The 12255-nt window shown below is 37.5% G+C and overlaps 1 protein-coding gene across 1 annotated transcript in view; it reads right to left on the bottom strand.

The window, feature by feature from the left end:
* Positions 1 to 1242, bottom strand: part of DKK2 (dickkopf WNT signaling pathway inhibitor 2) — a 60362-nt gene extending 59120 nt beyond the window's left edge. Inside the window, exon 1 of the mRNA XM_070948896.1 lies at positions 994 to 1242. Within this exon, the coding sequence (XP_070804997.1) occupies positions 994 to 1242 (249 nt within the window). The remainder of the gene's footprint in view (positions 1 to 993) is intronic.
* Positions 1243 to 12255: the final 11013 nt, after the last annotated feature.

The following is a 12255-nucleotide window of genomic DNA, read 5'->3' as shown; positions in this document are numbered from 1 at the left end:
AGGCTAGCAACAGAAGAAAAACAATAGAAAATGCTTTTCTTTTCTTTCTCATTTTTACAGCTGCCTCTAAGTTTTTGTGGGGAGATCTGGCCACAGGTCTCTGGAGTTACATCTGTTCTATTGCTAAAATTCTGGTTAGGAACTAGCATTACTGGAAGAGATTGAAAAAGTTCCATCTCACTCCATTTAATAATTCCTCATGGGAAGGGAGGAATGTCCTACTCCTTGGGGAACACGTCTTACTGGTCTCTAATTTTAAATTTACTACTTCCACACTCATCCATAATGGGAATAACATCAGGTATTCTAACACCACCCGTCGTCCGCCCCAGTTTAAAAACTATATTGAAAAGTCCTGGCTGTGATGTTCCCAGAGCTAACCTGCTGTTCCACATTGTGGTTTCATTTGAAACATTGCCATTTTTGCACTTTCTTTTAAATCTTGGTGCATTTATGGTACCAACACACAGGAAATACCAAAAACAACCCTTTGGTGGTCATAATAATCATACAATCATCATTGTCAATTACTGCTGAAACAATGTGCCCACAGAATACTAAAAACTTGAGTCTTCAATCTTCCATTCATGCTGCTTTTATTATTACTGTCCAAGAAATCATTCGGAACTAAACCCTATCTCCAAATGGGACTGAGATGCAAATCTTAAATTACCAAACAGGTTACAATTACCTTCTTGAGGAATTTATACATATCCGAAGTTATTGATAGTGCAGCTGCAAGAAGAAGAGGAAGGAAAGAAGGAAGGACATCATTACTTTGAGAGGACCTTGGATGAGGTACCCCTATCTTCCCGGTCTAACCTTCCCTTCTTCTTCTTCTTCTTGCCACCTCTCCACGATTAACCATCCAGATGCGATTAACTGCCGGTCTCCAAGGCGTGGAGCCCTTGGATCCGGTCCTCGAGGGGACCCCGTCTGGAAAGAAGCAAGAGGAGCGAAAAAAAGCCCAAGGGCGACACAGATGCACCTTACCTCGCCTTGCCGGTGATAATGCTTGAGGCCTTTCCCACCTTGGCCGAAGAGCTTGCCTTTCTTGCCGCTCCCCAGAGAGAGTCCTTGGTGGAAGGTGGCCGTCCTGTTGGCCGCCTGGGTCGGCGTCTCGCCCATGAGGGTGGCCTTGATCGCGTTCGCCTTGGTGCCGTCGAGCTGGGAACCTTCCACCACCAAGAGCGCGGCTAGGAAGAGGAGAGGGCGGGAGGAGAACTTAGTCCAGCTCTGCATGGTCGTCTCTACCCTCTTCCTAGACGTCTTCCTTCCCGGGGCTGGGCTGGGCTGGGCGGCGCAGTGGCTGCAAAAAAAATACCCCCCCCAACAACCGCTCCACCAAAGGGGAGAGCTCCCACTCAAGGTCTCCGGGGCGGCATGGTGGGGCGCCCCCACTCCTTCTCAGCAGGAGAGTCCAGTCGCGGAGGAAGGGAAGGAGACGGAGACCTGGCCCCGGCCGGGAGGCGGTGGCTGAACCCCGAGGAAGGAGCCTCCCACCCGCGAAGCTCAGCTGGGACGTCTAAGGGCAGGAAACAAACAGTCCTGGATCCGTTCCCGCGTCCACGCCGCCTTTTGCCTTGGGAGAAACTCAACCCTCAGAGCCTCTGCTCTGAGGCGACGACTGACTGGCCTGGAGAGCGACGGCTGACAGCTCGCTGTCTAGGAATCCAGGCAGCCTTCCACCTTCCGCTGGCTGGTCCGGGGCATCCTGACAGCAGGCAGATGAAAGGCTTGGGACGGAAGATCGGGCGCTCGGCTTGTTAAGGCGGGGAGTCCGCCCTCCCGTCCCCGGCAGCCGCCTCCTCTGCTCGCCTTCTGCCCCCTTCGCTTTTATAGCTTCACCGGCGGAGTTCTCTTTTCCTCCGCCCCCCGGAGCCGCAGAGTGACAGGGAGGGGAGCTGACTCATTCCTCGAGCCCACTCCTCACCATCCTCCGTCCCGCTCGGCACCTTCCTTCCCTCCCCCTGGCTCTCCGAGCTCTCGAAGGTTTCTTGGAAATTTGCGCAGGGAGCGCCTTCCCTTAAGTTAAAGGTCTTCTGGTGGGAACCCTGAAGGATGGATGACGGCTGAGGGTGAATAATTGTGAGGGTCTACAAGTTTTTGGATCCCCCTCTTGGTCTAATTAATTCAGGATGCTTATCCCAGCAAATTGTCTCAACCTGGTCCAGGGCTCTGCCCAACAAAAAGTGTGGAAAGTTTTGTACATACAGTAGTGGCCAGAATTGTGGAAACCTTTTGGGGGAAAGTGTATTTTCTAAAAGTAGGTAATAACACCACATTTTGGGGGGAGGGATAGTACCATAAAATTATATATCAATGGAAAGATAATTTAATCAAGAATGTAATGCAATAACTTTTATGAAGGATTTGCTATTAGAATAGCAATTATAGTATAAAGAAGAAAAGTGAAACACGTAGAAAAAATGAGATATACAAAAATTATCACATCAGTTAATACTTAGTTGGGTAACCTTTAGCATGAATTATGACCTTACAACGTCTTCCCATGGAGTGAACCAAGTTCTGCAGCTGTTATAATGTGAAACCAAGATTGAATGATTGCTTCTATTAACTGGGTTTTATTGCTGGGTCACTTCTGACTAACAAGTTTCTTTAGTCGGCTCCCTAGATTTTCAATTGGCTTAAGGTCTGGGCTATTCCCAGGCCATTCCAGCAGTGGAATATGATTATTTTGAAACTCAAAAAAAAAAAAAAGTGGTGTTATTAGCCATGAAACCTCAAAAATACACTTTTCCTAAAAGATTTCCACAATTTTGGCCAATACTATATAGATCAGGAAGAGAAGGAAGAGAACTAGGAGGAAGCAGGCTCTTTCTCCCTCTGTCATTCACACATATAAACACAAATCTGTTGCTCAGGTTTCACTGGAAACTTAAAATATTTGCTAGCAGATGAAATCCTGTTGAAGTTAATAAAAAAGCATTTGTTTCCATTTTAGTTCCAGTTAAACTAATTTTGAAAAATGTCAACGTACTAGTGGGATCCATTCCTAAGACCATTCCATTGTCTGCAACCAAGACAGACAGGATGCTACACTTAATCTGATCAAATCTGGGTGCAGTTCCTGGTGATTGCCTGGAATACCGGTAATCCCTGAAGTTTTCTTGGCAAAGGTTTTCAGAAGGAGTTTGCCACTGCCTCCTTGCCAAGACTGAGACAGAGTAACTGGCCCAAGATCACTCAGCCACTCAACTGACTGTTTCCCAGTTTCTAGCCCAACACCTTAATCACTGCACCAAACGGTCTCTTTTAAACATATATAAAAAAGGACAAAGGGAGAAGATCATTTGCAGCAGTGGGTCCATAGGATATGTTGGCTACGATCACAGATAATTGTATAAGATAGTTAGTGCAATTCAGTTGTGTACTCATTATGATTAAGAGCACCTATTTGCTATTAGCCAAGATATATCTATTAGCCAAGATCTATTGCCTAGAACACTTTTCAGTTGCCACCTACCTCTTGTTCTGTATTGGAATATATTCTGAAGCTGGAAGAGACAAAAAAAGAACTTGGCTGACTACAAGGTGATTTGCAGTAGATCAACTGTAAACTCTCAAACTGAACAAGAATAGAATTAGGAGAAGAAGAAAGAGCTGGAATGTATTGCTGGAAGAATCTTTGAGCGCAGTTTGTTTGTTTTTTTAAAGAAAGAATTGCGACTTCCTTGAGTTCAGTTTGCAGTTCAGAATAGTTTTCTGGGTTCCTAACACTTTAATTCGTAGTGATATTTGATTTGGTTTGCATTAGGTTTTGGTGTGAGGAACCTGAATATTCAGGAGCTGAATAACAGAAAATGAAGTAAGAAATTCTGTATGCCTAAACTTTGTCCATTCCAAGGATTCTGTCAAATGTAACTGCAAATACTTGAACAAAGGCCATGCTTTCCTTTAAACTCTCCTGTTAGAGAATCACAATTCTCCTCTAAATGATTTTTATTAGTTCTCAAGAAGAAGCAGGAGCTTAATACTACTTCTGTACCTAGCTTTCAAGTTAAGTTATCGTAATGCTAAAGAAGTAATGCTATCTTTTCAAATTCATCTAGAAGAATCCATCTTTGGTGTCCTTTGGATGTTCCTTCTGACAATATGCATGTACTTAAAGATGTTCCTTTACTTTGGATTACATAAACCAGGTTAGGATGCTAAATTAGCTCCATCGAGCAAATAATGAAAGCCCATTATTAAATATTTTTCCTTCACTGTGTTCTCCATTTTTTTCTTTTTTCTGTGTTTCGAAGGGTTGTTTTCTTTTTAAAAAGAAGAGCAAATTTTGTCCTTTTCAGCAAAAAAACCCCCACTTAATTTACATTTGACACTTTTATTTGTTATTGCACATTCAGTGATTCAGTGATAACTAAGCTGGATTTTAAGACGCCATAAGTCATGTCTTTACAACAATTTTATATTTATGGAATTGAAGAGAAAATGGAGGAAAGCTTTATACATGATGTTTGTGGTATAGCACATACACCTTAGATGAAGTAAATAATTAATAAATACAGGTTCTTGCCATCTTATACTGGGCTGATCAAAATGAGCATAACAAGTACTGCCTCTGGACAGATGTTTTTTCCTTTAGAACCTATTTCATTCACACGTAGATATAAGGACCCACAACTCTTACCATCTCTATCTAGCAAAGTCATGGGTATGATAGTAGCCAAACATACTACAAGCTTTTAAGGCATAAATTTCATCTAGGAGGCTAGAATATTTATCCAGAACCAGTCGTGGGATTCAGCCAGTTCGCACCACTTTGGGAGAACCGGTTGTTAACTTTCTGAACAGTTTGGTGAACTGGTTGTTGGAAGAAATCATTAGGGCAGAGACCGGTTGTTAAATTATTTGAATCCCATCACTGTCCAGAACTGTGTATAACCAGATGCACTTGGACTATATTTACATGAAATAATGTTATGTTTGGAATGTTTCATGAATCCTAGGGCTAAAAGGGACTTTGGGGGTCTTCTAGTCCAACCTCCTGCCAAGACAGAAGACCTTATTGCATCCCAGACAAATAGGTGTCCAATCTTTTCTGTTAAGATCTCCTGCGGTAGTGCACCCATAACTCTGGGAGATAAGTTATTCTATTGATTCATTGTTGTTATTCTTCTCCTTAGTTCCTGACTGGGTCTCTCTTTAGTGAACCATTGCTTTGTGTCCTATCCTCAGGTACTTTGGAGAATAAGTCAACCCCCTCTTGCTTGTGACTACCCTCAAAGACAGCGATCAGATCATCCCTAACCCTTTTCTTCATTAGACTACATATACTTAGTTCCTCATATATTCCTCATATTTCATCCTTCAATTTTGATTCCTCCACTCAAAGGAGTTGGATTCAGCTCTAGGAATCTAGCAATATGATAACTTAACTTGAAAGCTGGGCATAGTAATTCATCAGGAACATAACTTTCAATTGAGATAAAACACTAGCTCTTTTCATCCCTCATTGTGAATATTAATTTTAGCAGCATTTCAGGGCAGCTGGCAGAAGATTTGCAACCCTACCAATTTATGTGAAGAACTGATCTTTTACTATATCTCATTACATAAAAGTATTGATCACACACAATTAACTAAGAATACTATCTAGTGTTTTTTCAATCTTAGGACTCTCCACAAGAATCTACCATTCTTTATAGAAGAAAATCAAATGTGCATGTCTACTAATGATTAAAGATTATATAGTTCAAACAAATGTTCAAAAATATGTCTAGTAAATGTTGAAAATGTAACCAAAAATCTTGCACATATCTGTGGTGGACTTGTGTTAAAGCAAAAAAATTTTGGGAAAAATATGCATGTGGTTAGAAAAGATGTTAGGAAAACATGTAGATTTTAAACTTGAACTTTTTAAATTAGGTATAGTATCAGAAAAATTTGATAAACAAAGTGTATATTTAATATTGCATATATTAACAACAGCGAGGATTGTAATTGCTCAGCATTTATGAAGAAATGGAAAAATGAAGAAATAGTACCACTAGATGAAGAGATAATTAAGAAGATATTGGACTGTGCAGAAATGGACAAACTTACATTGAAGATCAAACAGAAAGAAGATACAGAATACTATCAAACATGGAATTTATTTTACCAATGACTGGAAAAAAGGGGTAAAGATTATGAATATAATTTGCATTGTTAAGTGAACAAAGTAACACAGACAACATGATGTTTATTAAGCACTAAATAAATGTAATAGTAGAAAATTAATAAAACTTAATTAAAAAAAGATTATATAGCCCTAACTTGAAAATTATTTAAGTATTTTTCCTTTTTTTCCCTTTTAATTATTTAACTTGAGTTGAAGTAATAGAACTATTAGCTAACACAGATGTAGGATTCTAATATTTTTAAAATATGGTTGAAGTTCAGAAGTTAAATGAATCATGAGTCATGTTTCTTGTTCACCTTACATGGACAGCTCCTGTGCTATAAAATGATTATCATGCAGATTTGGGATGTTCACAAGTCACTCAATAAAATCTTCCCTTTCCTTAAATTTAGGAAATGTATCTTCAACATAAATAGTAGATGGTTGAGAAACAGGGTAAGAGAAGTCAGAAAGAACAAAATATATTTCTATCTTATCCAAAATAATATTTCACATATGGTATTCGTTGATCTCCCTTCTGCTGTTGTTTATATTAGACAACCATCTTAGAACTGAGCAGCGTGATTTAAAAGTATGCTTTGTAATTATTTTGTTCAGAGATTGACAAATCAATTCAAAAGCCTCTTAGATTCACAAGGTTGAAAATGTGAATAAAGGATTTGTAATAAATAAATTCAATGATTTTAGATATCTGTAAAGCTTAAATCATACCAAAACATGAGAGACAGTTTCAAAAATAATTCATAAATATAATCTGGATAATGTTGTTGAAATCTGACAACAAATTGTATAATTTTATCATGTTTAGCTCCTGAAAGGAACAGATATGTATACCAAGAGGCATTTTTTTCCATCAAATCTTACAGTTAAAACACATAAATATGCTGGTATACACTATATACACTATATGTGGCCAAACAACTGTGGCCTCTAATTATGCAATAAGATTTTTATTATTTTTTCTCAATTTTATGCAAAGAACGTCCAGCCATAATGTGCAAATCATATTTATGCATGATATTGCCTAGCCAGCTGTTCACTTTAATGTGCTAGATTTCTGCTTTCAAGGACTCATTTTCCCATTTTCCATGAGAAACACTAAACATGGCATATTTCCTATGTGATCTAATGTAGAATACATAAATAGACATTTTCGGGATTCTACTATTCCACATGTGTCAATTAGTTGCATTTTAATTGTCTTCAATTTTTAGTTGACCTCTCTATTTCAAAAGCTTTTAAGTCAACTGTTTATAATTCAAAAGTTGCGATTCTCCTTCTTCAATATTATCTGTACTTAAAATGAAATGTGTTCCTAATTCTACACAAACTTTTGTAGACAGTGACAGAATGAAAGACATATAAAAATAAGGCATTCATGCACAGAATCCAAAAACTTCTGGCTTGTGTGCAAAGGAATACAATTGAAAGAAGGAATTCCATGCATCAAATATACAAGATAATATAGTGGCTACCTCAATTCAAAGATTTAAAAGCAGACTTCAAGATGATGTTCTGCTGAAAGGAGTAATCTACTGACTAATGCATCACAATTCAGTACAATGCAATTGTTTAAGATGTGTATAGTTTTGTTGACAAGCCAGCTAATCATGATTATATCTAACCTCTAAATTTTAATGTGAAGGTATTTGTGACTCATCCAAGGGATGAATATGCTAGTCTCATTGAAGTGATTAGTATATCCTGGTTGATATTCAACTATTTTGATTAAATCATCTTCCAGTATAGAATTAGTTTTAAATCCTGTTGAATGTACTGACATATGGTGTTATTCTTTACTCTCTTGTTTCAATATAACCAACAGACGCTGATTCAACATACTGGCTTTTGCTTAGCATCTGACAGATGGCCAAAGGATGTATTTTGTTCCAGGTCTCCCTGCATAACCTTTTCTCCAGTTTCTGCAGCCTCCTTGGTTTTCCAGGCTTCCATTAAATCCCAATGGGAGGCATCCTTTTTAAAAGGAAGAGAGGGCAGCTGAAGTGATGGAAAGATGCACACACAACATTAACTATACACCACCAATAAATATAGAAAATGAATAACATAGAATTCTTTATTGGCCAAGTGTGATAGGACAAGGAATTTGTCTCAGGTGTATATGCTCTCAGTGTACATAAAAAGACAAGATACATTCGTCAAGAATCATAAGGTACAACACTTAGTGATAGTCAAGGTTACTAATAAGCTATAATAATAATATTATTATATTATTATATATTATATAATATAATAATATTATAATAAGTTACTAATAATAACATACCAGAACAAAAGCTTCTTTTTCAGAAGAAGATCTTTGAAAAATTTCAAGACAGATGAGTTTTATTAAGATATAATTATGCAAACTTTATGCACAGAGAAACAAATTCATACTTCAGGTTAAGAGAAAATGGTAGATTGAAATATGGACCCATGACCTCCTTCAGTATCCATCATATGTAAAACCAACATGTTAATGTTCTAACAACATTTCATCCATAAAATAAAGAATGAAAAGTAGAAATAATTTGGAACCGAGAATATCAATATTATTGTAATATCTTACTTGCCTTTCCATTAAAACCTGACTTGCCTTTTCTTCTTTTCTTGGGGTTTTTGTAATATATCTTCTTCATGTTTTCTTTCTTCCTAATATTCCTAGTCTTCTCAAAGTATAAAATGAATGGAGCACCAGGGAAGGCTGGCTCAATTGCCTATGTGGAGAAATGATCCAAATGAGAAGAGAAAGAGGGACCAATTTACATCAGTCTAGATTGAAATGAAATGTCACTAGTTTTATAGCATTTTCTCCCAAAAGCTGGAAGTCAAATAAAACTGAATGAAACAGGAACGATAGCAAGTTGAATGAGGAAAAAAAAGAAATCTATACTAAAGTTAATCAGGACAGATTTTATCTCTAAATATATATCATCCTCACTGTGTATTTTTGTTGATACATTAGCTTCTTAGATAAATATTTTTGAAAATCTGAAAAGAAGCTAACAATTTCCATGGAACAACAGAAATGTGTTTTTCAAAGAGCCCTCATCAATATTTTTAAAGCATTTATTTCTAACTTTAAGAAAGATACACCATAAACACAAATGTTTAATGGTTACCATCAAATGTTTTAAACCAAGAATTCTATAACATCTGACCATCAGAGTTTTAGTCCACAAAACCAGATGCCTCAAGGAAGTTATTAGTTTTTAAAGTGCCAAGGGAGACGATAGTTTTTACTACGACAGACTAACATAGATATGCTTCTGGAAATCTTCTAAACAAATTTCATGATTCTTCAGCCTTTAAGCAAAGCCATTTAGTAATATAATCTGTTGAGGAGTGGAGACAGAAAAGGGGAAATCTATAAGAAAACTTTTTCATTTTCATTTAATTCATCTTTATAGGCAAAATGTGCGTCTATCAAATAACACATTGCTTGGGTATTTGTTTGATTTTTTTTAAAAAAAATGGATTGCTGTTGATAGAACAACTGGTCAAGAAATATTTAAGTGGGAGGAACCAAGATCTTATTTGTTATTGAGCCGCAGTCAAATTGAACATTGAATATGTTTAAGTTTGTAAAGAGATATGTTAAGTTTTTCATCCAAAATACAACAGAAGTCTGAACTGTTGACCTCCAGCCACATCAAAGCATATATACCAAAGTGGTGTATGGTAGAGGTATATCAACTCATATACCTCTCAGATCTCATTCAACATCCCCCCCGCCCAGCTGAGCCGCGCAATCATCAGAGGCTTTTTTTTTTTGCTTTTAAAAGCATTTTTTCTACAAATGCTTTTAAAAGTTAAAAAAAAAAGCCTCTGATGATCCCGTGGTTCAGCTGGGATCATCAGAGCCTTTTAAAAGCATTTTTTCTATAACCTCTTCGGCCTGAAGAGGTTGTAGAAAAAATGCTTTTAAAAGAAAAAAAAAAGTTGGCCACGCCCACCCAGTCACATTTTCCCCCACTAAGCCATGCCCACAGAACTAGTAGTAACAAATTTTCACCACTGTTTAAAGGCCAGTGCTCCTCCAGACAAGCAAATCCAAAGCACACTGAAAATATCACTTCGAATGGGAACCAAACATCTACAACCAAATTGCCAAGCTCGGAGCTCAAACCAGCAATATAACTACCAACGTGTGCTACTAATATTCCAAGACACTTCAACCTTTAGTATTGTTTCCAATAGCTCTGTAAAATTTGATCATTTTTATAGAGAAAAATTTAGAAATTGAACACCCTCATCTATTGTTTATGTTTCATTCTTTCTCCCTTGTTTGCCTTTTCTCTCCCTTTTTTGCCAATTTGTATTTTAAATGTTTGCTGATGTTTAATAAATGAGTGGCATGTGTGCTGGTTCTCACCTGAATATAGAGATTGACTGGAGTGTGTTAGGTAAAGTGGAAAATGCCCAATACCAGGAAATAAAATAAAATAAATAAAACTGTGCAGCTTTTTGATTGAGTAAGAAAGAAGGGTTCTCAAGTACAGGGAAATTTTTTGAGCCGCAACTCAGCAAAAATACATTGTCCTATTTAGATGAATTATTTTAGTAATATTCCCTTGAACCTATGGGTGTTAAGTAAGTTGCAGGAAAAACAAAAATCAAGGAGTTAAATTTTGTGTCCTACATGCATTTTTGGAGTATCTTTCTTAGTCAATTATAAACATCTACTCTCAAGAGAAACACATATTTTGCCCTGTCTTCTCCTGTGTTTTAATCCAATTTCAGATTTTCTCAACATTAAATGTGCTTTCCAAACTTTAATTAACCAGTTATTTCCTTTTGTTTGCATGTAGTAAAATTTCAGAAGGCTGAGAAATAAAAATGAAGAATGTGTGGGTTTGGGCTTCAAAATTAGCCATGCTTCGGTGATCTAGTATGCCAAACTGTTTGATATTAATGGAGCAATCTCCAGCATCCTCCCCTGCCCTCACCCCACATATTTCTTTTTTTTATGATGGCACCCATTCTAGTGTGTGACTGCATGTGAGAGAGAGAGATCTTAAGCTTTCATTAGACACTAAAATCAGATGAAGCAGAGGCTTTCTGGTGTTGTTTTTAAGAAATATTCTCTTAAACCAAAACATTCCCCAAGGAACATTTAAAATTTATAATTGTACAAGAATATTTTATGGTTGGATTTATTGGGAAAGAGACTGTGAGGAAAAAAAAACCCTAGTAACAAGTCTCATTTTACTATTCCCCTTTATCTCAGAATACCTTTTGACTTCCCTTCAAATACTTTTACTTCTCTTCTTTTTCAGTCTAAGCCCATCATGTTCAAGCCCTAGATGTCAGCCTTACTAGGCAGTCTAGATACAAAACATAACCAAATAAACTGATCCTACTTTATTGTAAAATCACAGTAACAGAATCTTGCAAGTCTGAAAGTACAGTTCTCTCACCCTGTCCTTTATAGCCCAGGAAATTAGGAAGGATCCCTTGTGAGACTCTTGTAAAGCTCATTATCCAACTGTGGGCTGTGCTGTCTCTTATTTGGCCATTCCCAAGGTAGCATCTCTCTATCCAATCTCCCAAGATTTTTCTCATACACCATTACATAGACCAGGATTGGGGTGTAGTAAGGTTGTATGAAGAAACAGCCTTTCCCAATCTAGATTCTCCATGTGTATTAAGCCACAGTTCCAGCCAACATGAAATCATAAAGTAGACCCGAAAAGCAATTAGTACTGGAAGATAAACCAAAATGTAAAACTGGATTACAAGTCAAGACGAAAAAGAAACTCCACAAATACTTCAATGGGAACATTTTATACTTCGTATCCTTGAATTGGCCTAGATAATCTCTAGGCAAGTCTTCAGGGTTCTTTACACAACACCACAGCCTCTAGTTCAATATTTCAATGAGCCACGGTGGCACAGTGGTTAGAGTACAGTATTGCAGGCTACTTCTGTTGACTGCCGGCTGCCTGCAATTTAGCAGTTCGAATCTCACCAGGCTCAAGCTTGATTCAGCCTTCTATCCTTCCAAGGTGGTTAAAATGAGGACCCAGATTGTTGGGGGCAATATGCTGACTCTGTAAACTGCTTAGAGAGGGTTGTAAAAGCACTGTGAAGCAGTATATGAGTCT

Source organism: Pituophis catenifer, unplaced genomic scaffold, assembly GCF_029215685.1.
Source record: "Pituophis catenifer annectens isolate HBS135680 unplaced genomic scaffold, rPitCat1.0.hap2 SCAF_8, whole genome shotgun sequence".
In the NCBI taxonomy this organism is placed as follows: domain Eukaryota; kingdom Metazoa; phylum Chordata; class Lepidosauria; order Squamata; family Colubridae; genus Pituophis; species Pituophis catenifer.
This window is presented reverse-complemented; position numbering and strand designations above follow the sequence as displayed.